The sequence below is a fragment of the Bos grunniens genome, chromosome 2, assembly GCF_055505025.1.
Source record: "Bos grunniens cultivar Pamir isolate PY7600 chromosome 2, Bosgru_T2T1.0, whole genome shotgun sequence".
NCBI classification, from domain to species: domain Eukaryota; kingdom Metazoa; phylum Chordata; class Mammalia; order Artiodactyla; family Bovidae; genus Bos; species Bos grunniens.
The window spans coordinates 48,957,237-48,974,421 of NC_141166.1; the positions used below are offsets into that span (position 1 = coordinate 48,957,237).

Genomic DNA, 17,185 nt, shown 5'->3' on the forward strand with positions numbered 1-17,185 from the left:
TCATAGGGACCATTTAATCATCTTGCTTTCACAGGCCAAAGACTAGGATTAGACACACTAGGTCCTAGGGTACAGTCCAAGGAGGCACACCCTTTCAGAGTCACATTTCTTAATTTTTGCACATTAGTTGCTTGCATGCCTCACTTTAGTCCCAGTCCTAATCTTTCAAACAAGTTTTATTCCTGGTTTTATGCTGTGTCTATTTCCCCCCCTCCACACTTATGAGTTCTTGAGGCAGTGTTCATAATATTAATATATAGTACCTTGTATATAATAATATATATTAATATATATACCTTGTATCATATATATGTGTGTGTATATATATACCTTATATCATGTATGTGTGTGTGTGTGTTTGTGTATATATATGTGTGTGTATATATATATACCTTGTATTATAAGTATATATGGTATGTATCATAGGTATATTATGGTATATATATGTTATAATATATATACCTTACATCAAAGGTATCCTGGAATTTGAGTCTGAAATATTTTGGTTGTTTTCTTCCTGATATTTTAGTCTAGTACATTGTAATGTTAATATGTTTTTATTATCTAAGTGGAGAAGACTCCAGATTCATTCCTTTTGACGGATATAGATTTTTTTTTAGATGCATGTTCCCATGTATGTGTCTAAGTATGTGTGTGCATACTTGTATAAAGTCATCCCAAATCTCTATACTATTATATAGCTATGCATATCCTATAGTTCCATGTTAAGGCAACAAGATTTTATGAAATCCCTTCTTAACTTGAGCCCTTTATAACAGAGGTTAAGGAGTTGTTCTGAAATAAAATTTTCATTACTCTCAATTACAGATTCAATCTTTACAAACACATCCATAGAAATGTGAGACACATGCCCAGAGACAGCTGAAAATTAGTCCCCATGAAAATACAGTTTAGAACTTAGTGTACAATTTTGAGGAATAAGAAAAGAAGCAGATCGTTTTTACTTATTACATTCAAGGTGTAAAATAATTAACCTTGAACTGTAACCAAATGCTCAGCACAAATCTTTTTTCAGGTTTAGATGACCTCCTCGTCAGGGATTCACTGAAGCCCTTGACAAGTCTCCCTTGCAGTTTAGCCTTTTATCCATTTCAGTTTTCTTGATTAGGTTATCTTGAATCATTAGGGGGTTTATTTATTTTAATAGACACTTATTGGATTCATGAAAAGAGAATTCAGTGACTAAGAAACAAGAGCTGAATATTATCTGGCTCATTTCACACTTCAGAAGAGTCTCAACCAGCTGAAGAGAAATTCTTTCACAGTTACAAAAGTTTGTTTGGGGACTTTATGCGCTTCCATTTAGAAAGCGAACTGTCTGTGGTTAATAATATGAATTTTCTTTTGAGACACTCAGAAAATGTTTCCTTTTGGTTACATATGCTGACATTTTCTGTATTGAAGATGTGGGTGAGTAAATGGCCTTTTACATGTCTGTTGCAAGAAGCCTTGAGTCATTCTCCTGAAGAGAGCTGTTCATTTGTCAATTTATTCATTCATTGGAGTTCCTAGATGGGCAAAGAGGGTGGGGGCTTCTTACTACTTGTAGACGGAGTTCACTCATCAGCTCTGTGCTAGGTTCCTCAGGGCAAATGGTAATGACTGACAAGACCTTGGTCTACAAAGCGAGTACAACCTTACTTAAGAAGAACAAATTTATTTGCTGTATCTCTTTTTGGAAATCAAATCAGTCTGTGGACTTACATTTGTTTTTTAGCAAGTCCTGGTTTGTATTTGTTTAGAAATGCTTTAAAAACTAGGAAATGTGTCGCCTACACAGATTTTTTTTTTTTTTTTAAGGAAAAAAATGTGGGAACAGGCAGAAGTTGGAGTGATTACCTGTGTCCTGGGGTAGGAAAACAAGTAACTTGGTACACAGTGAAATTTCAGTACCACGGACAAGAACCCCACTCTTCCCATCTCCTTCCCCTCCCCCATCACTTAAACCTAAGGCATGGAGCTAGGATTAAAACCCATATCTGATAGGCTCCAAATTCAGACACTAGGCTGTATTATTGTTTTCCAAAAGACCTCCCTGGTCATTTGAATATTCTCAGCATTTGGTGTGTAGTGTGAAAAGTATGTCACATTTATTGTATATTTGAAAATTTTAAACCTTTCTTTTTATATAAGGATAATAGATATTGTTCTTCCTCATTCATTTTCAATGTGAGAGAGCTTTAAAAATTCTCATTTGATCAACAACAACAGCGCACACACACATGTGCGTGTACATACACACAAATGATTAAAATAATGAGAGTTAAATGATATGGTTTCGTGTTTAGGGTACATGTCACTTTTTATTGAACAAAAACTGGAGGATAAAGCCTATGCAGTGTGTAATTTACTACTAGCAGGCCATTGTAGGACCTGCTTAATACTCAGCAACATGATTTTACTATGAAAAAGAAAATATATCTAGGCTAAGGTAAGTGGAGTTCTTAACTTTATCATAGTTTTTTTCTCCAAGGACTTCTTGTTAAAAAAGAAGAGACGAAGGGAGGAATGGAGGAAGGAAATAAAAAATGGAAAGAATATTCCGTATATGTGTGTTAGAATACGATATTTATCTTTCTCTTTCTGACTCACTTCACTCTGTATAATAGGTTCTAGGAAAATGGTACTGAAGAATTTATTTACAGGGCAGCAGTGGAGAAACAGACATAGAGAATAGACTTACGGACATGGGGAGATGGGAGGAGAGGGTGTGATGTATGGAAAGAGTAACATGGAAACTTACATTACCATATGTAAAATAGATAGCCAATGGGAATTTGCTGTATGGCTCAGGAAACTCAAACAGGGGCTCTATATCAACCTAGAGAGTGGGATGGGGAGGGAGATGGGAGGGAAGTTCAAAAGGGAGGGGATATATGTATATCTTTGGCTGACTCATGTTGAGCTTTGACAGAAAACAACAAAATTCTGTAAAGCAATTATCCTTCAATAAAAAAAAATAAATTAGAAAAAAAATGTAAAGAAGAAATCAGAGAGTTCTTTGTCATATCAGTTAAAAAGCCTTCAGTGACTCCCATGGCCAATATGATTATGATGAAATTTCTTTGCATGTTATTCTTTATAATCTACAGCCCACCTCCATTTCTAGACTGTGCTTTAGCTGCACAAAGTTGCTTCTGATTACCAAATGTGTTATTTTTATAAGCCCCTGCATTTGCTGATACTGCTTTCTCTGCTTAGAATGTTATTCCAGTCACTTACTCTCCCCACCTGGTGAAACTCATCTTTATCTTTTAAGACCCACATTATGAATCCTGTTAATCTGTAATGACATTTTCCTTGAATTTCATGGTCAGAATTATATCCTTTCCTGTTGGTGATCTCAACTAACCTTTTAAGTAAACAGTAACAATGAAAATTAAATGAATTACAACTTCTCATAGAGGGAACAGAGAATTGAGTAAAGTTTTCCAGCAAAGGGAGTAACATGAGCAAAAGCATGAAGATGAGAATATATCAAGCCTATTCAGGGACTGTGAGTAATTCACAGTGGCCAAAGCACAAGGTCCATGGGAGAATTGATGGGAGATGAGACCATGAGGGAAAAATAAGAGCAAATTGTGGTTCTTATTGTTGCTGCTTCTAATGTTCCTAAATTGTGAACTAGAGGTATCTCGTTTAAGTAAATCCTCAGTAAAACTATCAGTTTACTAAAGAATAAGCTGTGGGGCCGTTATTCATCTTTCAGAAAGGAAAAATAATACATTTCTTCAAGTAGTAAGGATTCTTGATACATTTACAACTTTATTTGCTTTGTAAATTTAGATTGATGTACAACTTTTTAGGAACATGTGGGTTGTAAATAAACTATCTCTTGACTGGTGTGAGTGTCACCTCACCTGCATAGTCGGGAAAAGATAGAGTTGTTTTCTCTACTGAGGGAAATATATTTGTTTAAGAGGCTGATGAGGTGATTAAAATGAAATGTTAATAAGTATTATTTGCTTATGGCCTGAATGCTTGGGAAGTCTTTAACCATTGATCAAAACGATGTAGCCTTTGAACTTATATGCTTTCTTTGGGTTCAGAGTTTGAAGGTAAAAGTGTTTAAATTGTAAATTTCTTGGCATCATTACACTTAAGTTCCATGTACATTTTCCTATGTAAGTTCCAGGTATTCTCTATATTTTTTCAAACTTCTTATTTTGAACACATTTTAGACTCACAGAGACTTTGCAAAATGTTACACTTTCCATATATTTCTCACCTGGCTTCCCCTAATGTACACTGGATTACCATGGTGCAGTTATCAAAAGTAGGAAACTACCAGTGTTTTAATACTACCAACTAAAAACTTTATTCTAATTTCACTATTTTAAAATTAATATTATGCTAAATATTAATAGTATTTCCACTAATTACCTTTTTTGGTGCCAGGACCCCAGTCAGGAACCACATTACATTTAGTTATTATCCTTAGCTTTCTGAAGTTTGTGTCCATTGCTCAGTCTCCCCCCCACCCCCCTTTTTTTTTAATGACCTTGTCACTTTTAAAGAGTACTGATTGGTTATTTTGTTGAAAAAAGTCTCTCAGTTTGGGTTTGCCATGATTTGACTGAGATTGTGCATTTTGGGCAAGCCTACCTCAGATACTATGTTGTGTCCTTTGAAATGAATCATATCACAGAATTCTCAGTGTGAGTATGTCATCACTGGTGATGCTGACCTTGATCATTTGACCAAGGTGGTTTTTATTCTTTGTACTTTGACCTGGTGGCTAATCATTATCTGTTGTTTCTGACAAGTAACCAGGAAACAGATCACAGATTGTGGAGCTGGAAGGGAACTTAAAGATCATCTTTTGTAAACTCCTTCTTTTATAGTTAAGCTTCCAGAAGATCTAAGACCTTATCCAAAGGTCACCCAGTAATTTATTGTCATAGCAGGAACCTAGCAGTTCAGTCTCCAAACTGAATATTCTATGCTTCCGAGCTGTGCTCAGGTACATGTCATTCAGCCTCAGTTTTCCCATACTTAAAAAAGCTAAACTGACATTATGAATATTCAGCCAACCTTTGATCACAGCTTATTTCCAGGCTAAAGGAGAAATTACAGCTAGGTATATATTCCACAGTTCCTGGTGCCTGCTCGCAAGGCTGGCCAGGGCTGGAAATCAGATGAACTTCTGCATCAGCATCTATAAAATGAAAATAATTCTCCTGGAATGCTCCACATAACACATAGGGAACAACAACAAAAAACCTACTTGAGATTTTTAACAGAAAAAGGAGATTTGTTTATTAATAATTCATGAGTTCCCATTGAACATGCACGACAGAAACAGTGCTATTCAATAGAGAATACTGTCATCTGTCACTGTTTTATTTGACATTTACACTTTTTTTTTTTTTTTTTTTTGCCTGATACTGCAAAACTTTCTTGGATGGCATGCAAAAATTATATAAATGAAAAAAATCCCACCGTGGGACTCTATCTCTTCTGTGGTGGGTTCACTCACAATACATACGTGTGTGTGCAGGCAACAGCATGGCCCTTTCTGGCAAATTCATTAGCCACCAAACAAACTAATAACAGACCCTTTTGAGAAAACAGAGATAAGCTTCCCAAATGCGCTGGTGGAGGGATCATGTGAATCGGAAGATGGAGGGTGAGATGGGAAGTGAGGTGGAAGAATAGATTTCCGGAAGATAAGCACCCAAATCCGTGGAGCGAGCAAGTGAGTCAGAGTGAGGGGAAAGCGAATCATGGCTGCCATGAAAAAAACTGACAAAAATACACTGCCATTTCAGACACAGGATAAATATTTATAGATGGCATTGCAGGAACTCCTCTAGTAGGGAATCTCGGCATTTAGTAGATGAACAAGTTAGGAACTCCTTGTGGTTTTGTGTTACTGTAAGGCTCTTGACAATGTTTCTGCTCTGTAGGTTAGTTATTATTTATAAAAATCACAGAACCAGCTGATACATTCATAAGCTAATTATTGAAGCAGCTGGGTACACATGGTGCAATATGTCCAAGGCTGTGAAGTATCACAGATTTCTTGGGGCCTGCTGTGGTGGGGGTGCACTGTTGAAGGCTCCATCCCTTAATCTGATCAGCCAAGCAAACACTTTGTGGGGAAACTAGATTAATAACCCTCTAAATACCATGAATGTGCTTCATCTTCAAAACTGGGTTCCCTTAAACATGCTATTAGCTCAGCTCCATCAGGGATTTGAGGAAGTTCTCCGGTGCCCTAAGAACAGGGTCTTGTTGGCTACCTCCCTGTGCCAGAAATTAATTTGGTTTGCTTATGTCTGCACACATGATCACACTTGTGTCTAATCCACTCCCTAATAGCTTCAAGGTCAGGACCTTGCTTGTCAGTGGGCAAATTGAGCACTACACTTCTTAAAGACTGATGGCAGACAGCACCCAGTCCATAACGAGGCCTGTAGTTTGTTCTAAGTGATTGTAATGAGTGCAGATTATAACAGCGCATATAAATCAAATGCAGCAATGAATGTTGTGCGAGACATTTCGAGTATGTAAGTGGAGATACCACTCAGCTGTCACCTGTCTCCTTTCAAGCTGTGGCTTCCCACAATGCAGTTCACTCCTCATGCAGAACAGCAGGTGCTGTCCTCCTTAAGGTCTGGATATCTCAGAACTTCATCTTTTAACAGATGCAGATTTTTGTTTTTATTTTCTGTTCAAGGATTGGTCTCCATGCTGTAGCCTCCCCTGGGAGATGTTAAACATACCTGTTTGAAACATTTGAAAGAGTTCAGTTGGAGACTTATTCAGATCTGTGAAAAGACAGAGAAATAGGAGCTTATTTTTTTTCCACAGATGGTTTATATTCCATTTCAAGAATTTTTTGCTTTGTACAAAGAAACCCTTGAGGAAACACTTTGGGACTAGGAGTGTTTTTAAAAAATATAATTTACTTTTTGATAGGGATAAAAAATTGAATCATCTTCAATTTTCATATATGTTACACCTTGAAAATCAACCATTACCTGTCTGTCAACCGGCAAAAAAAAAAAAAAGTCTTTGAAAATACTTGGAAGCACATTTCCAAGCAAATGATTAGATATCTTGTTTTCATTCTTCCTAGCCCTCTAACTCTCCCCAGCTCCCAGTTTATTGCAAGAAAAGATCAGGTCTGCGCAAATGTGGCCTCTCACTTGTAAAAACAAGGCAGTGTTGTGTTACAGATTAGTTTATAAATCCCCAGTGGCTTCACAGTTCAGTGCCTACAGCTGCTGCAGATGGGTCTGGGTTTTTGTCTCTTCGCAGTGCTGCAGCCGGCAGTTGAAGGAGAAAATGGAATGATCAGGTTATTAACATGGAGGCCGCGAGGAAGAGGCTGCACAATGAGAACAGCTGGTGTTGCTGTCTTGGCTGATGCAGCGGAGATAATCAAATCTTGCCTTTTTTTGGGTAAAGGCAGAAGACACAGTGGAGAGTTAGACAAACAACAGCTTATGATATTATGAGGGGTTTTTATAATGCGTGTCAGGAACTTTCATTGGTTTCAAGTTATGAGATAGAATTTGTGGCGGTTTCCAGATTTCTTACAAAGTCATGTGTGTTTACTTATGCACCTTTTTAGAAAAATTCTTACTCTTGCGGGAGGCGTGATATGGGACAGTCCTTGTATTTAAAATGAGCGACGTAGATTGGAAATGATGGGTTAGAAAGCTACTGGGTAAAATATTTTGACATGAGTCAGTGAGCGATGTTGACAGCATCCTCTGTATTATTTTCATATAATCCATCATTATTTGCATTACATTTTCTTTCTCGTGCAGTTCATCCGGATGCCAGAGTTGGGAGGCAGACATTTGCAGGTGTGACCCGTCCAACTGCTTACCTTCCTGCAGGTGTGGCTGAGGCAGGAAGGTGATGGTTACAAGGGCCTGGAGCCCAAGGCATTCAGAGGTTGAGCAGATATACACTTTTTTCATTCTAGCAAAGAGTGTTATGGAGAAGTTATTGATCTTTGTGAGACTATTTCCTCCCTAGAGAGGAAATATTTCTATTTCTACCTAGGTATTTCCTCTTCAGAATTTGCCATTTTGTAATACATATTTGTTCATTTTCATTTTTTTTTTTTGGAATGGAGTACTATCCAACTGGGTGGGTAATTTTAAAATTTGTAGCTGACTAATATGAATGACTTTTGCTGAGAATTGGAGAGCTACACGCGTCCTAGAGTTTCTTTTACAATGAGACTGTAAATTAATTGAGAATGTATTCAGTAGGAAGGGGGATAAGGTTATTAACAAGACTGAAGATTCTCAGGTATTGGTGTAACTACATGTGTGGTCATTAGTTGGTTTTCAGAGTTTCCAGGCTGTTTCAGTGTCTCCCCAGTTTGGTGGGAACAATTTTGTTGTAAAAATATGATAAGCCGGTATGGTACTTGGCTGCACTCAAGCCCCCTCTGTGGCTGTGCACTCTACAGGTTCATTCAGTGGCCTTCTCTGTTTCTAGGGCTGGCTGTGTGAACTGCTCCGCTGGAAGGAGAACCCCAGCCCAGAAAACCGCACTCTCTGGGAGAACCTCTGTACCATCCGTCGTTTCTTGAACCTTCCCCAGCATGAGAGGGATGTGATTTATGAAGAGGAATCAAGGCACCATCACAGCGAGCGCATGCAGCACGTGGTTCAGCTTCCCCCGGAGCCAGTGCAGGTGGGCGTCCCCTTCTCCCCTAAACCTGGACAGGGCTCTCGGTGCCAGCAGCTGTTGAAGGTCAAAGGGGCAGACCATGTCACCTCCCCTCGGAAGGTGTCTCATTCCATGTCCCCCAGAACAGAGAGCCCTGTTCTCCCAGTGGGCATAGCGTGTATGTGTGCATGTGCACACATGTTCTCTCTCTCTCTCTCTCTCACACACACACACACACACACACACACACAGATACAAACACACCTGTGACTGAGAAGTCAAATCCAAAGGCAGCTACTCTGACTCAGACAGTAAAGAATCTGCCTGCAATGCCAGAGACCCGAGTTGGATCCCCAGGTTGGGAAGATCCCCTGGAGAATGGCATGGCTCCCTATTCCAGTATTCTTGCCTGGAGAATTCCATGGACAGAGGAGCCTTGTGGGCTACATTCCATGGGGTCACAAAGAGTCGGACATGACTGATCGAATAACATTTCACACTTTCTGGGAGTATTTTATTGATACTTGTAGGATTGTGAAGCCAGAGCACTGGTGGAGAATTAAATCTCCTAATTAGAAATCATAGTTTCCTTCAGTGCACTTTCTAAAGGAAAAAAACTCTGAAATAGCCAATGAATTGATTCAAAATTCCTCAAGAAACGTTTCATTAGGCTGAGAGAAATATCCACATGAGCTAGGGAATACCACTGAACTCAGCTGAACCTAAGAGAGAAGTTGTGATAGATTCTTAGTATTTTTAGGTGAGTTCCTGCTATCTTTGGTTTCCTGTCTTTTAGAAATCTACCTCCATTGGGTTTGCATGTTTTGTTTGCTTAGATTTTAGTCTCATTGAGATAAATTATATTCTTTTTGAGAGTCACAGAGTTTAGCTACTGAGCCTTGCTGTTATCTAAAATCAGTTACTTTGGGGAAGAAATATCAGTGAGGGTTCCTGTGGTTTCTCCCCTTCGAGTTGTGCCACAAAGTGTTTTGGTAGACTGTGAGATTTGTCCTCCTGCTCAATGCCCTCAATCCCCACTGCCGTGAAAGAGGATCACCTGAATCTCCTTGTGTGTAGCAAGAAGAGGACAATTGAGGCAGGTGTGCGTGCATGTGTGCACATGTGTGTGAAGGAAGGAAGATGAGGGTGAAGGAAGGGTGGGGTGTGGTGTCTTGATCAGATAGCATAAGAGAGGTGGTAAAGGACACGGTTCTGAAATGCTCTGCCTAAGGCTTCCTGTCTCCTTTCCCCTTGCTCCACCCTCACATGCCTGGGGAAGAAGCCCAAAGCCACTGGAGCCATTATGTCCCTTGTCATCCAAATATTGACATCTCAGTCAATGCTCTTGTGCTCTCATTGGTCACTTTCCAAAGTCACAGAATGAGTTGCCCAGATCATTAGACTGGTGAGTTCACAAAGCTACAAGCACCTGCAGAAACCTCTTCTAATATCCACAGTACACTCAGAAAAGGGTGGTCACAAGGGCTACCTGGTTAATAAGTGGCAGAGCAGGTTCTCCTGGCTCTGGACTAGTGTGTGGGTGACTCATTCCCCAGAGATGAGCCCCAAGTCTTACCTTTCAGGACCAGCCTCTCCCTTCCCTCCACTGTCCTTTCCTGCTTGGGGCCTTGTCCAAACACTAGGGCACCTCCCTAGAGATGATTATTCCAGCTTGCTGAGTCACATGAAGCAGTGGTTTGTAGATTTTGAGATTCAGTTGAAATTAAAATTGGGCCCATTATAATTACCAACCTTTAATTTAGAAAATAAATTTATTCAAAAAATTCAAGGGACACTCCTATTTATTATTCATATATTTATACAATAAATACTCATTAAATAACAACTTAATGAAAAGGATAGCCTCAGGCAAAAGATCTTACAAATGTATACATTTAATCATATGAAAAACTCACTATCACCCTCATTTTTCTCATTTTAATGTGAATTGATCCAAACTTCTGTGTTGAACCTATGACCAGCTTCAGGAAACCATTCACTTGGTGTGGACTTTTCATTCAGAGTCTATCTTAGTCAATCCAGGCAAGGTAAAAGGCTCCTCTGTCCATGGGGATTCTCCAGGCAAGAACACTGGAGTGGGTTGCCATGCCCTCCTTTAGGGGATCTTCCTGAATAGAAGTGAAAAATTGATTTATTGTAAACATTAGTAGCATTTCTTTTTTATCATAGGATGATGGCAAAGTTGAAAATTTGGAGAAGTTTGGGATAAGAAAAGTAATACCTTTAAATTAAGGTTCTCCATTAAATGAGGATCTCCCTTCATTTGGGTGATGGGTCCTGCATATTCCTGTCTGTACTCTTCCTGTCCAGAAATTCTCATCTCTAGAGATCCCTGTGTTTAGGTAGCTAGAAGGGACGTTCAGCATCATATTTTGTATTTTAACTGACCAGTCTGAGTAAAGTAAATCTTAGAAGCAGACAGCCAATCTATTTGTGAGTTTTATTACCTTTTATGCTAGTGTATCAGAACTAGAGTGTGCTAACAATATTTAATGACTGAAGAGTCAGTCTGTAATTTTCCTTCAGTTTTAAGCACTTTGTGGCTATTAACATTAACTTCTGATGTCACTAAGATAATTCACTTATTTTATAAAAAGTTATTCCTATCACTCAGCTCTTAACTAAAGAGTTTACAAATAAGGTAATTTTTTCTACATTGACTTTTTCTCAGCCATTGACCTTGATCTCATAACTGTAGAACTCTTCAATATATCATTGGTGTGTGTGTGTGTGTGTGTGATTTCTCTCTCAGTGACACTGCTTTCAATGCTGCATTCATGTTTTGTGGCAAAATAGAAAGCATTTGATTAATTTGATTTATTACAATTGTAATAAATTGTAATTTATTACAGTCATGATAGGAAAAATGAAGAGAACTTGAACTAGACAACAGAACTCTTGAAACTGGAGAATAAAGTTAGCACAGCTTCTATGGCTTTGGACAGATTGTATTCAGAAAGATTCCAGACTACTAAAAAGTGTCTGTGACTGTCCAAAAGTTAAGTCATTGGACTCAGGATTGAGATTCACTGGTGCCCTTGTATCAATTAAAATTTTAGAGAAACGTAATTGCTTACACATTTTAGGGATTAAAAAATTTGTACATTGGTAGTATTAGGTGATGTTGCATTTTGTCTAATTAGGCAGAAAATGCACTGCTATTAAATTGTTAAGTATGAGTGAAATCAGGGATTATTAAGAGTCTCTGATTATGCAGCATATTAAAATGCACACAGAAATCCACCCTACTTGTGGTTATGGAAGAGTGCCATTTAAATTTCTTTAAGTAGTTAGGGTACACTATTCCCCAGTTTTTCTTAAATTATAAAGATATGAAGTAGTGACCTTTGTACATAATTACCCACCAGAGGAATCTGTCGAATTAGGGCTCCACAGATGTATTGGATAAAAGAAGAAGCTTGGAATAAGCCCCTCCCCTTCAGTGAATTCTGTGAAGTCCCTTAGAGTCAGAGCCTCTTTCCTCCCAGAAGGGAGGAAATTTTTCTTGCCTTTTGTTTGCAAATAGTTTACTAATTGGTAGTCTTATATTGCATGCAGATGTGTTTCTTTTTTTAAGCCCATGAAAGATTTTTAAAGATTCAAGCCCCCATTTAGAAATTGAGAAATTTCACTTAGAAATCCAGATTTCACAATCCAGAAATTTAGGAGATATGACCCAGTGGGCCACATGGCTGGAGCTGGTGGTCTCCATTCTGGGCACACACAGGATAGCAGTCTATCCTACTGCACAGGCCCCACCACTCACACTCTGTCTGCCACGCACACACATCCAATTCACTTTGTTCATTTAGGCTGCTCCTGTCCCATCACTGCGTCCCTGTGAGGCCAGCCTGCCCCAAGAGTCCTAAAGCCACACGTGCCTTGCCCTGCGGTTCTTCCATAGTAGCCCTTGTGCGCCATTTATTTTTCTAATTCTAACACCTCAGAGTCCTTGAAATGCATATTTGATGGAACTTCCCTTTTGGGATGAACCTAGGTTATAGTTGGGCTTGGGGCCATTGAGGGGTATAGTCAGCCCCAGAGACTTGGGGGTCCTGGGAGGTCAAGATTTTTTTTCTTTAGAAATTCAGATCTCTCCAGGTGATATAGATTTGATGTCATATGGAGTTATCTAATTTCTCCAGTTTTCTTGTTGGTATTCTTTTTTGAAACCCCCATTTAAGATCCTGCTGTCTAGAAGGTGACCTTCCAGTCTCTGAATACACTTTATAAACTAGATTCACCTACACTTATGGCCCTTCAGTGGAGGCAGTATTGCCCCGGGGAGTAAAAATTGATTCTTGGGGTGCATAAAAATCTTCAGTTTACAATTGTTTATTGCTCTCCAAAGGGACATAGTACATAAAGAGATGTTCTGTATACCTGGTATTAAAATTTCATGACGCGGTGGGGAGATGATTAGGAAAAAATGCCTAAAAAGGGTCCTATGGGGAATAATAATGAAAAATGTTGTGAAATGCTAACATACATAATGCTTATAGTTCATGTATTGATAGCACAAAGACCAAAATAGATGAAATGAGATGGTATGACAAACGAAAACATTCCATGAAAAAGACACAATAAATTTTTTTTTCACACCAAAAGATTGGAGACAAAATTATTTCTTGTGGTTGTAGTGATATTCCCCCTAGTGGTTATTACAACCCGAGGCCCTATAGGGAATGGATATCCTCACCTTAGAATCAAAAACTAGTTAGGCCAGGGTATTCATTATTACCAACTCTATTTTACAATTGGAAAAACTGGAGCAAAGACGGAGGGCCTTGCCTGCAGCCAGAATCGCCAGCTGAATGAAAACACAGGCGCTTGTGGCATCCAGTCTTCCCTCTGACCACACTTCTCCCTTAATGCAGCAGAGAAGAAAGGACATTGCTCATGTTATGACTAGGTCACTGAGTGGGGCTGATTGGAGAGCATTTGCCAAATTGTTCGTGTCTGTGTAGTTTGTGCTTTATTGTTTTATTATATTTCCACCACAGTGTTTCCAGGGGTTATTTTGTAAGTTCAGGAATTCTGGGTTTGCTGCTATGTGGTTTCCTGACAAGTCCTTGTTTTAAAATTCCATGCCATATGCTGAGTAAGAATGTGAGACCTGGTGGAGGACAGCTGACTCTAGCCTCATACCTCGGCTCGTCTGGGTTGCTGCCCACTCAGGGGATTCTCAGTATTTTCTCAGCTATTGAATCCTTGTGCTAATGTCAACCAGTGCTGACTTTTCCCTCATGGATATGTGGCAGTGTCTGGAGACATTTTTGATTATTATAACTTGGGGATGCTACTGGCATCTGCTGGGTGGAGGCCAGGGATGCTGTCCAGTGTCCCATAATGCAGACAGCAACCTCCCCCTACCCTCTAAACAAAGATGTATCTGTTCTACACTGTTGATAGTGCTAGGGCTAAGAAACCTGTATAGAAACCCCATCAAGGTTGGGGGTGAGGGGCAGGTTATCTACTTTCACATGTGAGACACTGAAGCTTTGAGAAGTTTAGTAACTGCTCAAAGTGGGACCTTAAATCTTCATTTGTCTACCTTTGGTATTTGACTTTTTCCTCTGAGCTAGAAAGAACTGCTAAACATGCAGCAGCCAGCCTTTCCCAAATACTTGCTATTGGATGGTATTAGGCAAAGCTGTTTATGTATATCCATCATTCTACTGAACACATCTGGTTTTGTTAGCTTCTTTTTTATATTCAGTGCTCCTTGGTGTGATGTCAAGGAACTGATGTGACTGAAATTTTCACTTTTCATTAAGCTTCTCTGGCATTTTTGAGATAGCTTTGGAATGTGACTCTCATTGCAAAGTTTAGGGATACTTGAAGTCTCTGATTAAGCACTGAGAATTTGATCATGCCTTTTTGCCTCAGCTGTAGGTTTTATTTGTTTTTTATTTTTTCAATCTTTTGGCTGCACCATGCTAACACATGCCCCCTGCAATGAAAACGGAGTCTTAACCACTGGCCTGCCAAGGAAGTCCAAGCTGTAGGTATATTTTGATTTGTGAATTTGCTTTCAGAAGGACAGTGTATAAGAAAATAAATAAGCTAATTAATTAATTAAGGATGTTTGCAAATTCTTTAACCAGGTTACTAGAATCTCTCCCGTCTTGGATTCGTTCCAAGCTCCTCTTCAAACCCTGCTGTGTGAATATGGCTCTAGAGGTTTGAAACTCTACCTGAGTCATGAGGAAATGTGCAGAGAGATGCTTGCCGTTTTAGAGGAAATATTACAGCAGTTGGGTATAAGGAAGTCCTCAGTGGGGTAAACTTTGAGAGTCCCTGACCATCAGTCGAGAGCCACACTAGCCTTTTCCATATTCACCCAATGTTATCCTGCAGGCATTTGTTTAACTTGGAGAGGTTCTTCATCTCTTTGTTTCTAGTTAGCCTTTCAGCACATCCAAACTTTTAAATTTGTCACTGGGAATATAGAAAGATTTGGAGGTTATTTAGAATGAACTCTTTATTCTAAAACATAGACATTTCTGTCTCCGGTTCAGCTTCTTCCAAAGTATAGTGAACAGGTTTCTCATGTGGTGATGTCAAACAGTTGACATTAGCTGTGGCTTTGCTTTCTTTAGAGATTTCAGCAAGTTGTTTGTCTACTTTTTACATTTAAAAGTTTCTTAAAGTCTTTTTTTAACATGACATAGAAATTCCAGCTTAAATATTGGATATATATGAAAAGAAATTGAGGGAGATAGAACTTGATGAAAATCCACCTGTAGCACTGTGAATATTTGTAGGTTTCTCTGAACCTGGGACTTGGAATTTGTGTAGTTCATGGATGCACCCTCTCCTTTGCTATCCTGGGTATAACATATCTTCTTCCATTGTCAGCTTCTTCCTGCTATCATTGTTTTCTTTCTTCTATCATCTTATTTACCTTTTACTCGATATTTTCTCTACCACATGACTTCTGCTTACTACTCATAGCATCTCTGAACTGTAATTCCAAGCTTCCCAAAGCCTTGGCCTGCCCACCACCTCTGCTCTACTTCACAACTTTTCTGTATGCTTTTATCAAATCCAGCTTCTGTTATCCATTCCTTATTTACAACTTTAGATTCTTATAAGAGAGAAATTGACTGGTCCACCTTATCCCCATGAAGGCAAACTTTCCTGACAGTTAATTCCCAAGCAGTAATGTGAATGCTCAATTTGGAGGTCACTGCATTTTAGAGGAAGAGCTTTTTTGGGCACATGGTTAGAATAAGCTCCAGGAGCGTGGGGAATGGAAAGCTAGCTGGCTGTGCACCATCTGCAGGTAACCTGTGAATGGTCTATCCTTGGGCTGGAAAGTTAAGGCCATTTAGTAGTCCTGCATCTATCATGGTAGATAGTAGCAGACATGATTAACAAGTCTAATATAAAATTCTCATGCCAAAAGAGATTTATGTGACTTGTTCAGTATAAAGTGCTGTGGACATGTAAGCAGTAGGAATCCAATACCTAAGAGTGATTTCAAGTTTGTGTGTATCCAAAGTGTAATGCCTTTATAGTTCATTACAATTTTTCTAACACTTAAACTGAATGTCCATGCTTTCAGGCACTGTGTTATAGATCCAGATAGGAATTAAAATTTTATAGTAATCTGTTCTGGGTCTATCTATTTACTGCTTTAAAGTAGGGTCACTGATTTGTTAGGTTTATTGTTTTAATAGTTGGAATTAGCTTTCTATTTCTCATTCTTCATGGGGTTGTTCCAGTGTTTTTGCTGAGCAGAACTCGCCCTATGAGTGACTAAAACTTCACAACACACCACCTCCCAAATTAAACATCTAGGGTTAGCTACTGGTTGGAAGTGAAATGTCAGGCAGCTGGGTTCCACTTCTCCCAGACTTTTCCTGTCCCGGGGAGCACAAAGAACCCTGTTTTCCTGAGTAACTTGCTCTTCCATAATTGTTATGTTCCTTAAATAATAGTCTAATTGCATTTTCAAGAGGCAGTACAATCTCTTCAGGTCCTGCTGTGGGTTACTGGTAGACCCCTTGTTTTTCAGCTCCTAAAACTGAGTAGAAGGCACTTTGCCCAATGCTACTCTGTGGATAAAGGGAAGAAGCAGGATTAGCTCTGTTACTTACATCAGGACCAGTACTTCTCACTGATGGAAGCTTCTGCACTGCTCAGTGCTCGGAAACCACTAACATCACTAATATAAATTACATTTCTTTATGCCTGTTTTTAAAGGTTTAGGGACAGCAGGGTACTCCTCATGTACATTGTCATATTCTTTTCCTTCTGCTGAAATTAAATAAAGATAGGAACATTATAAAACCTTTAGCACCTTGGCCTTTTCTTGATGTTCTGATAGGAAAATGATACTAAACATAATATTTTTGAACATAAAGCTTAGTTGTCTTTAAAAAAATGGATCAATTTATTGCTATGGAATTGTTAGTGTATCTTCTTGCCATTGTTCTATTGGCCAACTCAGTGAGGCTATTTTCTTCCTCCTTCTCTACTTTCTTCTTTCCTTCCT

The 17,185-nt window shown here is 39.0% G+C and overlaps 1 protein-coding gene across 2 annotated transcripts in view; it reads left to right on the plus strand.

Moving 5' to 3' along the window:
- The window catches only part of SATB2 (SATB homeobox 2), a 200,436-nt gene that overhangs the window by 160,166 nt on the left and 23,085 nt on the right, over window positions 1-17,185 (plus strand). For both annotated transcript variants that reach the window (XM_086366667.1, XM_086366674.1), the window contains exon 10: window positions 8,488-8,685. In XM_086366667.1, the coding sequence (XP_086222793.1) occupies window positions 8,488-8,685 (198 nt within the window). The remainder of the gene's footprint in view (window positions 1-8,487; window positions 8,686-17,185) is intronic.